The sequence below is a fragment of the Scleropages formosus genome, chromosome 15 (genome assembly GCF_900964775.1).
Source record: "Scleropages formosus chromosome 15, fSclFor1.1, whole genome shotgun sequence".
Lineage (NCBI taxonomy): Eukaryota > Metazoa > Chordata > Actinopteri > Osteoglossiformes > Osteoglossidae > Scleropages > Scleropages formosus.
Genome location: NC_041820.1, coordinates 5,279,372 through 5,300,668, shown reverse-complemented (window position 1 = coordinate 5,300,668; position 21,297 = coordinate 5,279,372). Strand labels below are relative to the sequence as shown.

General features: G+C 41.5%; 1 protein-coding gene across 3 annotated transcripts in view; it reads right to left on the bottom strand.

Annotated features, from left to right (window-relative positions):
* Positions 1-8,734: 8,734 nt before the first annotated feature.
* Positions 8,735-21,297, bottom strand: part of kiz (kizuna centrosomal protein) — a 30,426-nt gene continuing 17,863 nt past the window's right edge. For all 3 annotated transcript variants that reach the window (XM_018753284.2, XM_018753368.2, XM_018753452.2), the window contains 4 exons: positions 20,021-20,116; positions 19,684-19,765; positions 10,421-10,455; positions 8,735-10,039 (listed from right to left, as the gene is read on the bottom strand). In XM_018753284.2, the coding sequence (XP_018608800.2) occupies positions 9,945-10,039; positions 10,421-10,455; positions 19,684-19,765; positions 20,021-20,116 (308 nt within the window). In that variant the 3' untranslated portion in view covers positions 8,735-9,944. The remainder of the gene's footprint in view (positions 10,040-10,420; positions 10,456-19,683; positions 19,766-20,020; positions 20,117-21,297) is intronic.

Here is a 21,297-nt window from a genome sequence, read left to right as displayed (position 1 = left end):
ATTCTGTCCCCACATGATAAATAACGTTGTTATGGGCCAAAGCATTTTCTAGGGCTTGCTTGTGAATATACATGACCAGTGGCCCTAAACAGAGAAGCAGAATTCTGCATTACCATTTCCCATTCATGCTAATGGATGAACCCTATTCCCCTGGTGAGGAGAATTTAGCACGCTTTGCTCTCCGAGCACGGAGCGCGTTAATAATGATCCGATCCAAAGGCCTCGCCGTGTCTTGGCTAATCTCATTTTATCATCTGTTAACATCTCTATTATCAGCAGATTTACTTCTGAGAGAATCCAGTAATATTGCTTTTGTCGCTCGGATGGACCAAATAGCAACCGTTACATGATTTTTCCCAGGGTAGTCTGCAGAAACCCGGATGAAATACATTGCATGTGGACGGTGTAATTGCACGCTGGTAAATTGCACCGTGTTCTAGCTAAAACCGTATATTTAACCAAAAACCTGGTGTGAGTTTTATTTATATCTGGGGGCAGATTTTATTTATTTTTTACGTATTTATCATGCTACAAAGGAACAGAAGACAATCGGATCACAGACGGTATCTGTACCAAGGCAGCACAAATAGTGTTGATGTAACGCACGCATTGTACTTTCCGTGAGGTGCATGTCGCTTTGGAGAACAAATGTCGACATCAATTAATTATTAACGAATAAATGTAAATATATAGAGATGCGAGGAAATAGAGCACAAGGGCAGAAGGTTCAAATGTTTAACAGGGGTGGTCATGAAACAGCAAGAAGTTCCAGAAACGTGATGTTCGGAGATGAAGTCGTTTGAAATTCCTCAGAATTATGATTGGGTCAATGTTGACTTCTCTAGCGGAAGCCACTTGAGTCAAAGCTTCTGGTGCGGACGGCAGCAGTAAGATACACCGACTTCATAGACTTCCGTAAATCATCGAAAATGTCATTTTCGATATGAACACGTGATTTGTACAGTTGTGCTTCTGCAGCACCAGAACTGGAGTTTGTCTCTCCTGAGGGAGCAGGACTTCCACGGGGATGCAGAGAAGATGCACGGCGGAGAACTGGGAAGAGCGAGAGGCCCGGCAGCCGGGAGGAAACGAGTCCGGCGCAGAGCTCCGTGACGAATAAATTCGGCAGCTCTCCTCCGAGATCGCGCGCTAGGCGCACAACATAAGGTGCCGGCGCAACAGCCCGCCTGCAGGGAGTGGCGCTGCCTTGCGACAGATTGCTGAGCTCACGCCAATAAGACACACATCATGAAGGGCTGCGGGTGGGCTGGCGATGAGCCCTAATTACTGAGCACAACGCCAAAGCTCAAGACCTGTGTTAACACTTGCTTTGCTCAAGCCCAGGGAGTGTTCAGGTACTCTGAAAAATTAAATCAAGATTTTTCTTTAGCAACAGACACTAAAAATTCTCTGTTCGCTGCGTACTTCCAGAACGTCTGCTTAATCATCATCTGCGTTTCTGTGTTTTGTCGGTTCTTTAGATATATTTCAGTAACCGGCTTCTTCAATCCGCCTTCAGAACGTGTCTTTGTTCCATAAAATAAAATAGCGAATCATTTCTTACTTTGCAGCCTAATGATTCCCATCTGCATTTCCACATCACCTTTCATATAGGTTTGTCTCACTGGGGCACTTCAACCTGGCAGAGCAAAATTCCTGGGCTGGGACTGTGTTGTGTCCCATTTTATTATATTAGGTAAACTAAAGCCAGGCTGTGTTGAAATAATCTGGGATGTTTTAAAAAAAAAAAAAAAAATCATTAAAAGAAAGATTCTTCTCTAAATCAGAAGCTGCTAGCATAGTGGTTAGAGCTATTGCTTCTGAAGCCAAAGGTTGCAGGTTTGATATCCAGCTGTAGTACCCTTGAGTAAGGTATTTAGAATGCAGCAAAATTACCCAGCTGTATAAATGGGTAAATAATTGTAACCTTAACATTGTAAATTGTTTTGGAGAAAAGTATCAGCTAAATGAATAAATGTTCATTAATAATTACTGTTTATAAACAAACTGTCACAAAAACAGGTTGAAATGTTGAGTAAACATTTGTGCTGCTATTGCTGTAATAAAAAAAGATTTTTTTTTAACACTGAGGGAAAGTACAAGAAAGGTTTATATATAATTTTGTGTTAGACAAAACCTCATGTTGAGTAAACGATTTTGAGTTTAACATACTATTGATGGGACTAGGAGGTGCGATAAGGAAGGTGTGTTAGAAATGTCATGTTGGTAGAAATGAGCAAGAAATGTTCTAATTGCTGTAGTATTCCGGATTAGAGGATGAGATGAGTAAAGCAAGTAAAAATTAAAAAATGAACACATCCATAAACAATGAGCCGTGAACCATGATGGCAATGCTCATCGGAATTATGGTAAAAAGGATAAAATCAATCTGTGGCAGACATCTGGATTCATGCAACTGTTTAGAAGAGGCCTAGAATGCATTATTTCACAGCAAATATGAAAAATGAAAATGAACTCTGGGATCAATAGGGTTGTTGCTAGAGAGCAGCAGCACATCAAAGGGTATCCCGAATACAGCCTAGGTTACAGTACTAATGAAGGCCCACTTTTTTGCATCTAAAAGCCAAAAAAAAAAATGTTTGAATTACAGATGGGGTCTGACAATTGGTTAATTAGCAAAACAAAGATATGACTTTAGTGCATTAAAGCGGTTGTTTATTGCAGTTGAATCCGAGTGAATGCATAATTTTGCAGTAAATGGTTATTAACGGATACAGGAAGTCTATATACATGTATACAGTATATATATATATTTGAAACAGCTTGAAATCATTCCAGCGTGGGATATCGGGTTTTTTCCTGATGCACAAGGTTAAAGAACTACACTGTAGTCATTTCCATTTAGTGGGTCAGAGAAATTGATTCGCACCCTAAGAAAGGGGCCCAGGCGCGCTCCACCGGTACAGTAGCATTCTGCTCACATAATCGAGGATGAACACTGTCCATCCGCCCAATCTACCGCCCGGTCCCAGAGGGGGGGACCGACTTGTGGCAGGAAAACCTTCATGAATACTAATTTGCCTACTTGGATTTAGCAGCTTTGGCTTGTCATCTTGCAGGAATTTGCGGAACATTCGCCCTTTAATTACTTGGGGGTGAAAAAAATCGGAGACGGATCGCAGGAATACCTTTAAGGCCGCCTTGCTGCTCTGTAATGAAAGTGGCTAATTGTAACACAGCTGTGTGACATGGTGTGTGTGTGTGTGTGTGTGTCGGCGTCTCGGTTGCTTTTCTCGTTCTCTTCCAGCCCCCCCGACCAGGGATTGGTTGGCACTGGGATTCAGGGGAGAAACACTGATTTATTTTTATTTATTTTATTTTCTATTTTTTATTCATCCACTATATTCACTACTTGTGCTGGATTTCCCCTTTACACCAGCTGTGTAATTTTTTACTGTAAGTACCTTGATCAAGAGCACTACAGGGATTTGACCCTTAAGATTGTAAAGTGTTGCTGCCCCCCTGGGTTAGTGACCCCACCAGCCCAAAAAAGGCAGAGGGCAGATAACCAGGTAGGGAGCTAGTGATGGACACAACTGTCCCGCCGCTGGAACTCCCAGCAAAACAGGTAAAACGGTATAATATTTAAAAAATGTAGGATATTATGTATAATGTAATATATCCTACTTGGTTCAAATCATAACCTCTCTTTCATGTGGTCTGTTTAAACTGTCTAACATTTGTGCAATTTTGTCTTGGACATCCATGTTATCGGATTTCTTTTTCTTTTTTTTTATTTCGCCTTTTGTGCACGAGAATCTCACCTGGGCATGAAAAAAGGCGAGACCTCTCGGCTAGCATTTAGCGGAACAGGCCTTCCTCTGTACTCGACGCTTTCATTCACACGCATCATTCATGTGCAAATGACAGCTCCGGCCATTGTTCTCGGGAGCTTTGAGATACTTGCTGAATCGAGCAATAATTTAATGGTGGAGTGCAAGATGTTTTAATTTATTTGGAAGTGGGCGAGATAAATCACATTGATGGGATGGAATCTGGGCGATGATCTGTCATGACACACAGTGAATGCAGCAGCCAGTCGGCATTAAGAGAAAACACAAACTATGTACTACAAGCCCCAGTTTCTGTTTTTTTTAAGACATAAAATATACATGGACAGTGTTATTCTCGAAGCAAATCCACAATCCATCGACCCCAATAGGGGTCCAGTGACCATAGATCTCCTGGTCTATATTTACATTTATTCATCCAGCTGACACTTATCCAAAGCAACTTACAGGTATTTACCCATTTACACAGCTGGGTTTTTTTTTTTATTGGAGTAACTGAGGGTCAGTACCTTGCTCGAGGGTACGAGGCACAGCTAGTAGTATAGTGGTTAGAACTGCTGCCTTTGAAAGCAAAGGTGGTAGGTTTGAATTCCAGCTGTAGCACCCTTGAGCAGGATACTTACTTTAAAATGGCTCTAATAAAGTAAATGTATTACAGCTGTAGGTGAGATTTGACCCTACAACCTTCAGGCCCCCACCCAATAGCTCTAACCACTATGCTGTCAGCAATGCCCGCTACCCTACCTAAACCGAGGACAGAACAGCTGTTATATAATCAATTAGTTATTGATATTTGTGGTCAATGAATATTGTTTACAGTGAATTTATTACACTGTGATTTTTTTTTTTTTTTTTTTTTTTTTTTTACACACACCAGCCAGTTGAGGTGGTTCGGACATCTCATAAGGATACCCCTGGGCGCCTCCCTTTGGAGGCATACCAGGCACGGCCAACCGAGGCGAGGCCCCGAGGTCAGCCCAGGACCCGCTGGAGGGATTATATCTCACAGTTGGCCTGGGAACGACTGGGGATCCCCCGGGCTGAGTTGGAGGAAGTTGTGGGGGACCTGGGCGGCTGGGCCTCTCTGCTCCCCCTGTTGCCACCTTGACCATAGTAGGACAACTGGGCAAGAAACTGGGTGGATGGATGGATAGATATATTGTACAGGCGCTGCGCTTTCTTCTCGTAATGTCCCAGCCCCCGTGCTCAGGTCGCTCTTTTCCAATAAGGGCCTGAGGAGGTAACTTTCCCCAGAGCCACAGAGCCCAATTTCTGCTGTATCACTGCAGAACACAATTACTTTTCACTTTACTCTAGATGGCATATTCCAGGGTAAATCTTTATTTCCCTCCAACCCCCCCCCACGAGCCAATAACTAAATCCCTAATAAAAGAAACACTCCGGAGAAAATAACAGTTTAGATATAAAACATTTACCAGTCCACAATGGTTCATCTTGTCCAAAAAAAAAAAACACACACACACACACACACACACACACAAGGCAGTTTAATCCACGACGACGTCTTTTTCTTCAACACGCTCACGCAGTTGTTCTCAGCACCCATGTCAACATGAATATTTCATTGCAATTCTTTTGAAACAGAAGATAAATGACCTTGTTCATCAGCTTTATTCACTGGCACAAAGATGAAAATGGGCAGAAAAGACCCATTGAGAACTTCCACAAACAACGGGAAGTGCGGAACACGCAACGTACAAATTGTGCTGTAACTCCTGCGTAACTCCCGAGACTACCTGTTCTAGGTCATGCCCAGATCTTTTGTTATATTCTTTTGGTATTCCACTGCCAAAAGCTGAAGATTTCATACGGCACTTGAATTTCAACAGGCAGAAATTCCAAAATTGCCAGGTATTGTAATATTGCAAAATTTGAAGACCTGCATTTTTTCTAATCAGGCCAAAAAAGCCCTTTTGAATTGTAAGAGCTGGTAAAATACATAAATGCTGTGAGATCCTGAAGAGAACAAATGAGATTTTATTGTCTGTCGACAGGAGTCTGAACACCCACCTGGCCTTCCGATGCTTCTCTAGCTACAATACAGCTATTTATCCTTCACTTGTATTGTTTCCAGTAACTGTAAGGATGCTGAAGATTCTTTTACGGTCACTCTCTGTAACTGTAGAATCAAACATTGTAGCCATGTGTTCTGTGCTGAAACATTTCATTAAAAGTTGCAAAGATGTAGAACTCACCATCTGGTCTTGCGTAAGTGTGGGCACTGAACCTTTACATGTTTTGTCTGCCCCCAGGTTACACACTCTGTATCATCGAAGTCTTGCGCTGGAACCAGCACTGTAACATCAGGAAAGGTCAGAAATAGGTGATTCTTTACCCTTGTTCCAACACGAGTCCCCGACCACTGGAACACATCCAGGAGGCTGGCAGCAAGCCTATTCTGACAATATTGACAACTGTTGTCCATTGCAGGGTCGCCATCACCTGGAATCTATCCCAAAAGCATAGGGTGTGAGGTAGGGCACACCCTGAACATGACACCAGTCCATCACAGAGCAATTAAGAGTCACCAATCCAGTTGAAATGTCTTTCAGATGGGCTGTGGGAGGAAACCAGAGCACCCACAGGGAAACCCACATAAACACTGGAAGAATTTTCAGAATACGCAGCGTGAACTGGGTCCAAACTCAAGTCCAAACCTACAGCCCAGTCTATGGGAGGCAACAGTGCTTCAACTAAGCAGGTGGGAAGTAAAATCTTGTCAAGTGCCTCCTGATGTAGTAACTACCCCAATTATTAATTATCAAACCCAGAAACATTAACCTCTTCCACCCCACTCAAATGACACAATTGACTGTTTAAAATCTCCAGTAGGGGTTTAAATGTGTGCACTCACAAAATTCAGGACGGGACGGTTGCAACATATATAAACACGCAATTGCACGGTCTTGGATTAAGCACATTCATTTGTTAACGCAACACAAATGAACACCACTGTGATGAAGGTATGCAAGTCATCATTTTTGAGGCCATCTGAACATTTCACTGTTTTGATAAATATTTTGAAGGACAAAACAGTATTTTGAAGGGAAGCTGTGCACATCACTAATCTTCATCATCACCATTTATGAAAATCTGGTTATCGGAAGAGTCTAAGTGACAAAACGGGTGTAAATGTAAACGTAATTTTCCGAGATTTTTATTCATCCAAATGTATAATAAATTCATGTTGCATTTGTATCGAATTAGATATACACATCTGAAGGTCCAGCAGATTTTTAGTGTAATATACTGAGACACAACATTCATTTTAAAACATTTTGAGCAACAAAAACCTTTGGAAATAGAAGTGCCCCTCTAAATATAGGGTAAAAGCACAATACACATCAATGGGGTGGAGGTGGACAGACTTAAGAGCTACAAGTTCCTGGGTGTACACATCTCCCTTACTTATTAGTACTGCCTTACTTAGCAGCACATCTTTGTCTAAATATGTTTGTTCATGTCTGTTCACGTCTAACACGAGCCTCATCACAAGCATTTCAATGCCCAGTGTACCCAGTGTAACTGTGCAAATAAATAAACAACTCTTTTCCCCTCCCTCTCTCTCTCTCTCTCTCTCTCTCTCTCTCTCTCCCAATAAAGTTTTGAGGAGCATTCATGTTGTTCAAATATTGCATCATGTCCATCTATTTTATATATTATAATCCCATATTTCATTTTATGTTGATGATGGTTCTCACATTCATGGTCCAACATGAAACATCTTAAATGTGATGTTTTTTTTCTTAAATAAGAGCTAATTTAGATATTGATTAATCTTAAAAGGCATTTAAAAACAAACAACATGGGTAACTCAAATGATGACTGCAGTATGGGAAGTTTATACTGGGATTTTGTAATGCTGTAGTAGTGTAAGACAAATTTATTCCTGACCAGCAAGTTATATTTATTCATTTAGCAGATGCTTTTCTCCAAAGCAACTTACAATGTTTAAAGCTACTTTGTTACTTACCCATTTATACAGGTGGGTTATTCTTTTTTTTTTACTGGAGCAATTAAGGGGAAGTACCTTGTTCAAGGGTAATGGAGCTGGAGGTGAGAATCGAACCTGCAACCTTTAGGTCCAAAAGGCAGTAGCTCTTAAGCACTATGCTACCAGCTGTCCCCAGGGGAGGGACACACCATAGTATATGGATATGGGAACTTCCCATACTGCATGGATCATGTGATTCATCAATGACATTTTTAACCAGACTTACCTCCATATTTAATCGGTTAAATTAAATCTTGGCTTTTTACTTCCTCTCGTGTCGTGGAACCAGATGCCATCCATAGAGGGATCCAAGGTTCCCCCTCTTAGAACAGTATTTAGAGACTGCACGAAAAACACCGTAAGGTATCACGGACAACCAAAAAGGCACATAAATTCATATAAATAAGAGAAAATTGCTGCTATTTTGAATATTGAAATGGGCAGTATGGCAAAGCCATCTTCTTTGATTAGGACTCAAATGTTTTTGAATTAAAAGCAATCAAGTAACAAAAGCATACTTTCTTACATGGGACATCAGAGCACACAAGAACCTTGCATGCATACATCTGACATTTATAACTACACATTAGGACAGCTGAGTCAACACTCAATAATATATAGTTATATACAGTTGCATACATAGTTATCGATTTGTTTAATATTTGACTATTGTAAAGACCTCATTATTTCAAAAAAAGGGTATGGTATGATATACTGCAAGAAAAGAAACCATTACCAAAATACAGAAATCCTTTTAAAACAGCTTCTGCTGCAATGCTGAAAACCCTGTATTGTACTGTAATCACAGAGGTATTAGCATCACTTAATGCAGCGAGACTGAATATTCTCCATTTCACACCATTCTAAACCATTTCAAAATGGGCATCCCTTAAATTGAGGATATTATTACATTTGTTCTGTCCATTTTCAACCTTTGCCCCTGTATTTTGCTGTTATTGTTCATCAACAGATATTAGGTAAATGAGACATTATATCAGGGACATATACATTTAGAATGTAAAATTAGTTCACAACAGAGCGAGGAATTCTGCAGCATAACATTTTCAGTCCGCTATCATACACTATGATTACAAAATTGCCCCTCAAGCTGAAAATGTTGGGCAAACCAATGTGGTAAAAATGCAAATCACTCTTATTTATTTGCGGATCTATCAGCCGAGTAATTTTAGATTTTTCTTTTTAATCTACAAGAATTGGAGCGACAATATAGGAACTTTGTTCTGTTAACGTATTCCTGGAGTAATATTCCCGCTAATGATACCCCTCAATGCTCAGTGCTTGCCTTCAAAAATGAGAAGAGTGTGCAGCAAATCTGACAGCGATGGCAAATTCCTACCATGGATTTTAATGATTTCCCAGCTAGCATCAAGCAAAGGGCTAAAAGCACAACTCCAGTGAACACTGTCTCACGGGGACGAACTGATCAGGAAAAGTTCTCTTAAAAAATGTTTATTGTGTTGTTACATATTAGTACAATATAACTCGGCTCTCACAGAGCTATCGGCGTGCACAAGTGTCTGTTGACATGCTCCTTAACATGGATATTATGTGAGGGGAGCTTTTTAGCAAACTCAAAATTATCCAGACACGTACACTTTGCGTGTTGGGTCAAGGCAGCCCGCAGCCATTACTGGTAATGACTGTAGAGTCCTACTTTAGACGGCTCAGGCACATAAAGTCACCTAAAAGCTGACTAATGGAATCACGCTGATGCACTGGATGCCAGCGCTTTTAGTTCTGCAGAGAATGACATGCCTTCACAAATGTTTAACATAGCATTGGTTAAATGAAAAGCATTAATAATATTCCTTAAGCATGTCGATTTGCAATTTGACTCAACATAGAGTGACCAGGCTGAGGAATTTTCTCTTTCCGTGTCATTTCTCAACACTGCTCATGATATTATTGGTTCATCTGCTGCTTCAAAACAGCAGAAAATTGGAGGGAAAACCAGAACGTAAACATTACTTGAAGACACATGTAAAAAGCAGCAAAGAGGAGAAACGTTTTGTAATGCTAATGGTAAACACTTGATGACACACATTCCTGCATGAGGAACATTTCAAACGTTCAGCCTCGTTCACGGCCTCTTCCAATCAGTCTGAAAAATCAAAGTCGTCGTCGTGGCGAGATGCTGGACGCAGCGCGGCTTCTATATCGCTGCCACTGTCGTCAGATTCTCCCCAAAAAGCTGAAGATGAAACAGACATTTCCCAAAGTACGTATCAATCAGTACATCAAGTCAGGTAACAAAATAATAAATATTTTCAAGCATCAACAAAAGAAAACAGATCTGAAACTGGAAAAGCATGCAATTCCTTATAATTAATATATGATAAAGAGGTAAGTTTCAATTCTGTCACTGAGCAAAATGTAAAGGCAAACTAAACAACGAGGGAACATTATTGTTATTATTAACACTGACGAAAACATTATTCTCGAGCAATAAAGCGTTTGTGTGCTCAGTGACTATTGTTTCTGTGTAACACAACGAAAAAGCTAATTCCACCTAGTGTTAAAAGCTTCCTTGCGTAACTGAAAATGAACATGCTGAGTGTTTTCACTGCCTCACCTTTCGATTTCACAGCAGGAACCATTCTCTCCGCCCTTCAAAAGGACAAAACAAAACATTGCGGTTAAAGGAACCATTGCAGACAATTGACGTGGACAAAAGAAATGTGTCAGCATTTCATAAATCCCACACCCTTACCAAAAAATGGAAGTGTTGCGAGTAAGAACAGCCGAACAATTGCGAGAGAACAAGATTTAAACATTAAGCTCCATTTATGGGGACTCGGTACCAAAAGGAACTGGCTTGACTTCTGTTCTAATGGTGCTGAAGGGCTTCCACAAGGCCCTCTTTCCCCACAAGTGTTCTAAGAACAGGGTGTCTGGGTTCCCATAGCATCGCTAATATCTCTATGTAAATGCACAAGTGCCAAGGAAGCTTTGATGTGCCTCGATGCATATGCATCAGCCTGATCTACTTTTTAAAGGCCTCCTCTTCAATTTACATCAGAGACTCTTTTCAAACTGCACAATGTAACCCCATCATCTTATGAGTTATCTTATATCCATATAACCTTTCCTCCCCCCACCTTTACACAGTATAATAGAGGTTTTCATAGCATCTAAAAAAACGTCACAGCAATTTACATATACACAAACGTAGTCTTACTGTAAGCGTTGCGTCTTTTCAGACTGTTCAATGCATCTCTACCGTGTTGCGGCTTCTCGTGTACCCAAATGATTAGCAATAGTCTTTTTTTGCAGGAAGACTGAGAACAAATTAAATTTCCTGCCTGAGTCGCCTCCCTCCTATCGCCGCCATTCAGAGCGAAACACACAGCCAATGAAGTGAAAATGCAGCAAAGTTTGTCGAAGTTGTCAGCTGCTTTGTGGCTTAGCCAGTGCATTTATTACAGTTCGTCACCTCACACAACGGGGTGTTTTAATTGAGCTATTCACAGTAAGTACCTTTCTCAAGGGTAAACAGTAAAGCACCTTCTGGGAGTTCAACCACCAACCTTACGGCAAGACTTGGAGCCGTAACCAGCAGAGTAGCTTCCTAGGACTTACACTTGCTTTATCTATCTCAAAGACTAACATTCTGGCATAATTACTTTAATTAATTTGATCCATTTACAAAACAATACTTTCTTCAGACTTATCTTCATATGGGTTTTCCAAGTCAATTTCAAAGCAGTAAAGATTGTTTGCTTAAACTGCATTTATTTGATACTTTCCTTTAAAGCAAATTACAGTGTTAAGCTACTTACTGATGCAATTCAGAATGAGTACCTTGATTCACTACAACAGGAGGTGAAATTCAGACCTGGGTCCTTTGAATACAAGGTAGCAGCTGTAACCCCTCAAACCACTACACTACCTGTTTACAGGTATCTGGAACTTTTCTATAAAGTGCTTACAATGTTAAGCCACTTACAATTATTTACACAGCTGGTTAATTTTACTGGAGCAATTTAGGGTAAGTACCTTGCTCAATCATATTATAGCTGGCAGTAGGAATTGAACCTGTGACTGTTGGGTCCAAAGGCAGCAGCTCTAAGCACTACACTAACAGCTGCCCCTACAGCCCTGTTTAAAAGATAGTTGTCCTAACTTTCTTTTTTGAAATTTGAATTAAAAATTGATTACTTCTCAGACTACACTGGGCACTGGGTTTGAGCTCAGCTTCGTACATGTCCTTCATGCTCTTGATATGTTACACGTGTTTAACATGTCAGGTACGGCTGCTGCGGTTCCATAGTAGAAACTCAGCTCTAACTGGGTTTGATGGTCATGCACTTCCCCTCCCAGCCTGCAGTGGTGCTGTTTTTTTCTTTTTTTTTTTTGCTGGGTGCCTCCCCCAGTGGCATCCCATCATTAGCTAGTGTACTGAACGGTTCTGAAGATGTGGGCGCACAATGGGTAAATCACTCTCACTACCACCCAGTCTCTAAATTTAATGTCAAAAGCAGTGTATAAATATAAAAATAAAAATAAAATATGAATAGGAAATGTAAAGTGTTTTTAATGCAGTTACAACTCCTTTATGATAATTAAATGAATTAATGGACCAAAAGTGCTTTTCAATAATACTGGACTGTAATTGTTTAGTCAGATACCTTTTCAGGTTTCAGTTTTTCAAATACAACATGCTCACCGGGTTTGACAGGGCAATTGGCAGCAGGAAGTCGTTTTCACCTGGTGTGTCCTCAGGTAATAATATCACTGTCCCTCACATACCACACATGTTGAATTCAAAAATTGGTGCAAAAAACTTCACAAAAAAGAAAAATGAAGTTCTGAATCTAGGCTTTCTTTCTACAGATTCATATGTCATTAAGTGTGACGCAAACAGGAGTCGTTCAACGGATCACAAGTTGGTCAAACTCCGTCAAGTTCCTCCCACGGACTGCTTCTATTGTGCAAAGTTTTTTTTTTTTTCTGGAATGATGAAGAACACATTTCTTTATGAATAATGAACTTCCCCATCTCTAAATTCAACTTAAGAATTTACAATAGTAGAATTTTACACATCTAATCAATCATTTAATACAAGCCAATAGCTCAACATCTGGTTTTCACCATACGTGGCATTTTACCCTCATTATAGCCAACATGTGACAAACTGGTTTCAGCTGCAGCTTCTGGACAGGTGGCAGGTTTCAATCCCAGCTTGTGCGGTAGTACCCTTCATCAAGGGACTTCCCCTAAACCTGCTCCAGCAAAAAACTACCCTTCTGTATAAATAGGTAAACAACTGTAAGCTTAACACTGCAGGTTGCTTTGTAGAAAAGCATCAGGTAAATGGACGAAGGTAAAAGTACAACATTAGCTTAAGTTTAACCACGGCCAGTCATTGATCCATCATCCATTGTTAATGAGCGTCTGTGCCATAAATGTTGTGTTGATTCGGCAAGAACATCCCAGGAACTGCAGGTATAGCAGAGAACACCAGTATAAGAGTAACAACAGTAAGAGTAGAGCTCACCTGACCTAGAACATAGCAAGACCCACATAAACACGACGTTTATGCGACGTTTTCGTCCAAAGCGACTTATGTTGGGCTACTTATAATTATTCACACATTTATACAGCTGGGTAATTCTACTGCAACAACTTTTGGGGTGAATACCTTGCTTGAGTGGACTGCAACTGGAGGCGGGATTTGAACCAGCAACCTCTGGCAACAGCTCGAACCACTACAATACCAGCTGTCCCCAACGTGCACAAACATGTAAACTGCACACAGATGGAGCTGGGTCTGTTTTCAAACCCACCACCCTGGAGCTGGAGGCCACCACACTGCTGCAACCCTCCGCTGTAACAGTTTTCACGCGATGGTCCACAACGCCTTCAATATGGCTGGAACGGCAGTAGGAGCTCCTCGGTCTTCTTCAGCCAAGATAAATGCGGACACCATCGACCACGTTAAATTATACATTTGTGCGTTTTGATCAGAGTGGACATTCAAAGTGTGATTTTACGCATCTGCCATCGAATAATGTCAAGTTGGAAAATTATAGCACCGCGACCTTGCAAACAATTAACAAGTAGATAACTCTAGCAGGTGAAAGCTAGTGCAAGAAGTTCACTGCTGCATCACCTTTATCACAACAGGTATTTGTTCAAATGGGCCAAAAACATGTTGAAAAGGGTCACGTGTGTACCGAAACGATCCTTACGTGTAACCACACAGGTAGATACACCTGAACATAAAAAGGAAAAAGCAATTTGCTCTCCCCTTTAAAGATTATTACATTTACGGCTGCAGCTTTACCCTTTTGCACGTATAATAACAACAATAATAATAAATACCCGTTTCAAACGGAAAATTGGGCTATTCTTTTATATAACTTGCACATCACGGGAATGATCTATCAGCTGTTCCACTTCAGACAGGTACAGGGCTGATTTCAAGACTGCGCTATTACCATAGAGAGCCGCCGATGCCAGTGACCCTTTCAATCTAATATTCCATTTCCATAAACATTTATGCCAGTTCACCTTGTGCTGGGTTCGACTTAATTGAGGCAATGATCTGAATAAGTAAGACTGTGATGATGACCATTTTTCAGAACCCAATACAAAAGAGACAAAATGTAATCTGTAATATGATGCAAATTGCAGCTTTAACCAAAATGGTCCTTCCTTTTTTATTCTTAGACTGCCTGGCCCATGCCATGGATGTGCTATTTATTGTAATCCTTCCCGATCTCTAATATTTCCAGTTCGAAATTACCACACAATGTACACATTTTACCATGTACGCAAGTTCTTGTGCTTTGAATGCCCAGGCGACATCTAAAGGGGTGGAGAAATAATTTTCCGTACATTCGCTCTGAGACATACTGTAAATACAAAATGTAAGGCGATACTTTACCGTGTTCAAAACAGTGGTCTGCAAAAAGGTGCAGCACTATAGCATTAACTCGTATGTTTATAGGGATGATTTTTTTTCCTACATAATACCACTGAAAACATTTATTGATCCATCTGTTCAGCCGTGATTAATAACCACGTGTTCAGTGGAGGGTTGCAGCGGTCTGGAGTCTATCCTGGAAATGGAGGTGTGGGGGAGGGTGCATCTAGAATGGAATGCCAGTGTACAGCGGGGCGATCCCACAGATTCTCACACACGGTGTGGGCAATTTGGGAGGAATCCACAAAGACCCCAATGAAAGTTCAGAGCGCGATAGTGCATATGGGTACATCTCAACGGCTTCCTTGTCGCCAGCACATTCCGATTAGGCGGCACCGGGATCAGCAGTCATCTGGTCAGAACTCCTTGGGTTTAACGGCACGGAACACTTCAGCTGTATGTCCTCATCAAAGTCTATATGTTGTCAGATGGGTGGTGCAGCTTCCACTACTCACAGCTGCACTCTTATGAAACATTAAACTGAGAAATCAGCACTGCACCTTGACTTTAAAGTAGGACTGAGCAGTTGGCGCATGTGGGCCGGAATTCACCGCTACCTAATAAACTTGGACTCGGCAAAAGTTAAAGAAGCTGAGAATACTGCATAGAAATAGATAGCTTTCATTTATCATTTTTTCCTTCCCCCTACACCTGCAGATAGCTGCTAATGGCAAAGACCCTCCACAAGCATGGGACCAAATAGAAAGAAAACCACCCCACCACTCCCATGGACTCCTAATCCCGGCCCAGGTAGGACCCGTACTGGAATGGTTCTGGACCACCTGGACGGAGGTGTGGAAACGGAGGATTCTGTGGGGTTGTCTCTGGGAGGAGGCAGCAGGGCCCCTCCTCGCTCGCCTCCATGGCCTGCCTCCCCCCCTTCTGCTTCCCAAAGTGTGAGCGCCCTCTGCTGGTCCCACATACCACCTGCACGCTGCCGGTCAAAAGCTGCCACTGAAAGGCTGTTGGAGCATCTTCATGTGGAGAGGCGCATCCCTTCCCTGTGCAGTGCCGACACTGGTTAGGGCCGCAGTCGCCGTGCCTTTCTATTTCAATTACCCTAATAAGACCTGCTTTCGTAAAGCAGATACCGATCGACCCAAGTGTTCAGTGAAGGGGGGGTTTAGCTTTTAGACTTCTATAACCTTGCTAATGCAGTTTTTTTTAAAAAAAGAGCTCACATTATCATACATTAATAAGCTTAATGACTGGAACTTTCTCTTTAAGCTCTGCACATCTTACAGGGTAAAATATTTCTGTAGTGGCTCTCATGAAATGTATGATTAATGGGGCTTTTGGCATCCTTATTTATTCAAAATGCTTACCTGTCAAGTTCAAATTCAAACAAGTTATATGTGCAAAACATTAATACTTTTGATACAGTCAGAGAATTTTAAAGGGAAGCATCTTACACATTGTTATGGTTTTGCAATACTGTGCACTTAAAGGACAAAGTCAAGTAGTACAAGTGGCTACTGCTCATTAAGACAGATGTGTCTGAACGTAATATTAGTTCATCTAAAGACAGGGTGAATTTTAGCACAGGTCTATGTATCCACGTGGGGACATTTATGAGGTTTTGCTTTTGTTTTTTTTTTCTCTTTTACAGATGGGAAAAATAGGCAGAATGGTGAAGAGGAGAGTACAAAGAAAGAGAGTGACCTCCTCTGGCTGCTTGCTCTCACTGCTGCCGCCGCTGCCTGCCATGCCACACACATCGCCTCCCCTCGCAGCTCCACAGCCGAGCTCTGGCCTCCGATTGAGGCTCCTCGGTGGGCAGTGCTTGGTGGCCAGTTGCCCCAAGGTGCCCCTGGCTGTTTGCAGGGAATGAAGGGGGGGGGCTCCGATTGTCAAGTTGAGGTTTTTGTCAAACTGGTCAGAGATGCAGAAAAAAAATGAACCGATAACAGTGTGCCGGGGGGGCGGAAAATAAAACTTCCACAGATCAACTTTTGTCTGTTTATTACGTCACCTCAACACAACGTCAACATCACCCACATCATCATCCGCATCAACAACAAAAACGTTATCGCTACTATTAAAGCATGCCGAAAACAGCAGGAGCACAAGAGGAGCCCCATCGGAGATGCCTACAGTAGAGCCGGAACAATGATTCTTGGACAAGTGGAAGCTCCGGCATGCACCTCCGCACAAAAGGGAACAAGTGGTCTTTACATGGAGTGCAGCTGCTTATTAAGACTCACTCCTTCGTACATTATGCCTTTCATCCCCACTCAACCACAAAATGATTTTGCTTTACGGCGCACAATGGCAGCAAAAGATTTATAATGAATGAATCCTTAATAAACTGTTGCAGATCTGTCTACTTCCCCCCAGTGATTTATAATACAATAAACAGCACATTCTATAAAGTATCTTGCTGAAAAACATTGTGCTGGAGGGTTAAAAAAAAAAAAAAAAAAAAAAAAAAAAAAAAGCTGAATATGAAAGACCTCAATTCTCTCCAATGCTATAATAGTGAAATGAGCACATATAAATGTGTTAAGAGTATCTCTTTGCATCTTGTATAGACTGCATATATTTAATGTGTAAAGCTTATTAAGATAGAGTCATTGCTATGCAAAGCAGTGTCCAATGCTTTTCTCCTGCTTTTCAGCCGAGTGCAGTGTTTGGCCAATAGCACTGGCCCCCTGCCTCTCATTCTGCATTCATAACATGCAACATTTGCACAATGTATCTCTCAAAGGCCGCTGAATAGAAAGCCTTAATACTCATGTAAACAACTGCAAACCAATTACTTAATGAATCGGGCCCACACATAATGAGGTACCACACAAAGAGCTATAAATGCATTTTTTGCACCAAAGCCTCTGCTTTAAACTACAATCCCTCAGCTGTAGTCTGGGCTTAACTGGCACATCGTAATTACTGTCTGTAAGACAACAGAGGTGGCCATTTTTTTTTTTTTTTATTTGGGTCCGGCTGGAGCCTCCTTTTGATGTCACTCATCAGCTCGCTGACAAAATAAAGCAAATAATAAAAGAAGAAGCCAGGCAGTGAGTGCAGGCAGCGTTCTGCATGCGTTCAAGAGCAGGGCGATCCAGGCCACTTGTAGATGCAATAAAGCGCAAGAAGTGACTGCAGTAAGTGGAACGCTTAAACGTAAGCATGTGAAAAATTTCTGCGAGGGATACGGCGCAGCACAATACCACTGGCTTCCATATTCTCCTCTCCGGAGACGCGGCGAAAGAGCTCGCACCTTTCCCTGATGAGATTCGTGTCAAGTATCAGAAGCTATCTGTTATCACAATTTCAACATGTATATATTCACAGCAACGTTACACTGGACATAATTATGGTTTGTGTTACATTACTTTTTGAACAATTAGGACACATTCCTTGCCCATATGCTATGCCCTGACACATTGGTGTGAAAATTTTTCATTTAAAAAGAAATGGTTATACAAAAAAATAAACAATCAATGGGAAAGTGAATAAGGGAAATAGCCTTCTGTCAGAGAGCACTTTTTATTTCTTTGTCGGGGATAATGCGCAACTGGGAATAGCGCTGGCCAGTACACAGAGGGCCAGTCACCAGAAAGCAGAATGATCTTCACTACCCAACATCAATGCAGCATGTCTTGATCTTGAGTAATTGAAAAGAAGTGTTTTCATAGGGGTTACATTTATAATGTCAATAGATGGAGGCAAGTTACAGAGCGCTGCTCAATGCACGAATCATGCAATATATGGCAGGAATGCACTGCTTTATACAGCCATTTATCAAATATTCATTAAATTGCTTAAATACTGAGTGCACAAATAAAAGCAAGATCAAGTGGAATTTAAAAATCACAGCATGCAAATGACAAATATTCAGAAGATGTTCTGACCTTTTTTTTTTTAATAAGTACTTTCATTTTTGCTACTTGAACCTCTGAGGTCTGGGCCAAGACCTTCCTTGTATGGTGTTGTTTTTCAGTCTGATTTATTGCAGTGAGAAACTGGTATACTAGTAGTGAGGGAGGACCGTTAAAAACCAATTTAACCAATGGTTAAAATAAGGACATTGCAGAGCTTTTCAGTTTATGGATGGCGATAGTTTGTACTACAAAAGGCTTCCAATGACAAAATGAACTGTAAAGTGACCCTGTAACACAAAAGCCCTTTTGAAAATTCAGATATTCCCTCCATTTAAACAGATTAGCTTTTGACGGGCTGTCAACAGTATTCATCAGTAGTTTGTGGGTAAAAGACTAAACAAAGAACTGAAAAGAAGAAAAACGGAGTAAGGAATGCATTCTAAGCATTTCAGAGCTGCTAAAGGTATTCCAAGCTTATGGTTCACTGTCACATGAAGTAGCTTCATACCCAAACCTTGGGCCAAAGCCTCTACACGGTGTCAACAGCTAAAAAGTATCTTCACCTTCACCATGCTGTCTCCTGAGAACACGCTGCAGGGCAGGCCTTGAGCGCTATGTACCCATCGGGCGGAAAGGGAATGAGACTAGCACCAGAAAGAAGGTCCCCCTAAACACCAGACCCTCTCGAGACTCTGTCAATGATCTGATGGCTTCAGAACCCATCGCTCATTTTCATGTCAATGGCACACCTCTGCAGGGTCTCTGGTAGATCATAAGTACAGATAACTGCCTGAACCTGTGTAAAGAAACCCTCGCCATCAGTGGGAAACTGTTGAAACTGTTGATGGATGAAAGCCATGAGGTGACCTCTCTGCTTTAAGGCCAGGGTCACTACAAATAGTGGCGTTATTCATTCTCACGGACTACTGGCTGGCACTTACCCTGAGGCCCCACAATGGACTGGAACTTCACAACAGATTCAGAAGGAGACGCACAGCATCATCTCATTGCCAGCACTTAGTTTCACAATAAATAAATACCATGTGTTTTTCTGTCACCTGCATACGCCGTTACATTTCTTACCGGAATTGATGGACTTCTTGATGAGGGGTTGGACTGGTTTTTGTGAGAACATCCTTGCCAGCACTATTCATGCATCTTTCGCCTTTAAAAATGAAAAAAAAAAGATTAATGAAATGCACAACAGAAAAATACATTCCATGGTGTATTTTAACATCCTCAAATTGAGATTTTCTGTGAAAAATAAGCCCAAGTAAAAACTGTTTCCCCCCCCATCCAATTCATCTTCTTTTTATCTTATAAGCATATCAGTGTTTTTATGCAGCTTTGAAACATATGCCCCCTGGGGAATAATGATTAGGCTGTGAAGCATTAAAGCAGCGAGCTCACGTTTCAGTACCTGACAGATCCAGATCCGAGCCATCATCGTGTTCTTCAGAGCTCAGCCGCCTCTGCTGCGTGGCAGATTGTTTAAGCAGCTGATACGCTTTCGTCTCTGTTCAAAACACAAAATGCCCAAGTCAAATATTTACCCAAGGCCTCCGTTTCCAACTTTTGGAGCCTCTCTGTTTGATGAGACAACACAACATGGCGTTGGAGTCTTTGAGGCTTTTGGGTGAACAGAGTGAGTAAAATGCTAAGCTGTTGATTTAGGCTAGGAGCACACATTCACTGGAAGCGCAACAGTTTCCACAAAACAGAAATTGCTCTGTATCCTCCAATATGGATGGATAGATCTGGGTAGAGACAATGCACAAAATTATGGGAAAACCAGGAAAATGCCACTCCTCAGACCGCAGGCCTAAAGTCTGGCAGAAGTAAAATGTAGCACAGCATTCAGCAAATGGTTCACCCTATTGCCAATAGCAAAGCTAAACAGTGTGTCACTGAGTAACAGTAGAATTAGCATCAGAAACATAGATATAGAGAATCAGTGAGTGAGGGAGTGGAACTAGCATCAAAACTATAGATATAGAGAGTCACCAAGTAAGGGTTTAGAATTAGCAGCTGTGTTTGGACCATGTGCTTCTCCCTCACACGCTCACACACCCTGACAAATACTACGTACATGCCCTCTGTGGCAGCCACACACTATCCACAAATATACCTGTCCTCTCCCTGGAGTTCTAGTGTTGCGTCAAAGGCGTACGGTAACCACACACAAAGGTGTACATGAGAGACTCCTCATGAAGACTGTTCGGCTTGTCCAGGAAACCATGTCTGTTTCATGTACAGTACAAAGTAAAGCAGTGTACTTGATTACACTTCAGTTTTTGCCTTATGCATAGCAGAAAGACAACTGCCTGTTGTATATTTGAAAAACAACCCTCTCTCCACTAGTCACAACCTCACGCCTTTCTTACCTGGAGCAGCTTTTTTATTGCTTTTGATTAGTTTCAATTTGATGCTGCACTACTTGTTTCAGCTGGCTGATGCTCTGGAATGCCTCCCTGTAACAAGGCTGGGCTGCAAACACAGTGGCCAAGTATACTAATAGATTATTTTACATTTCTGAGGTTCTGGTGGAGACAAGCAAGCCCACCAGGCTTCCAGAATGCCTTCTTCCCAACTCTTTTTAAGTCTGCCGCCTCACAGCATTGTTTTGGAGATAATGAGAGCCAATGACAGATCCCGCACTATACCCGACATCCAAACAATTACACCGACAGCCTTGCA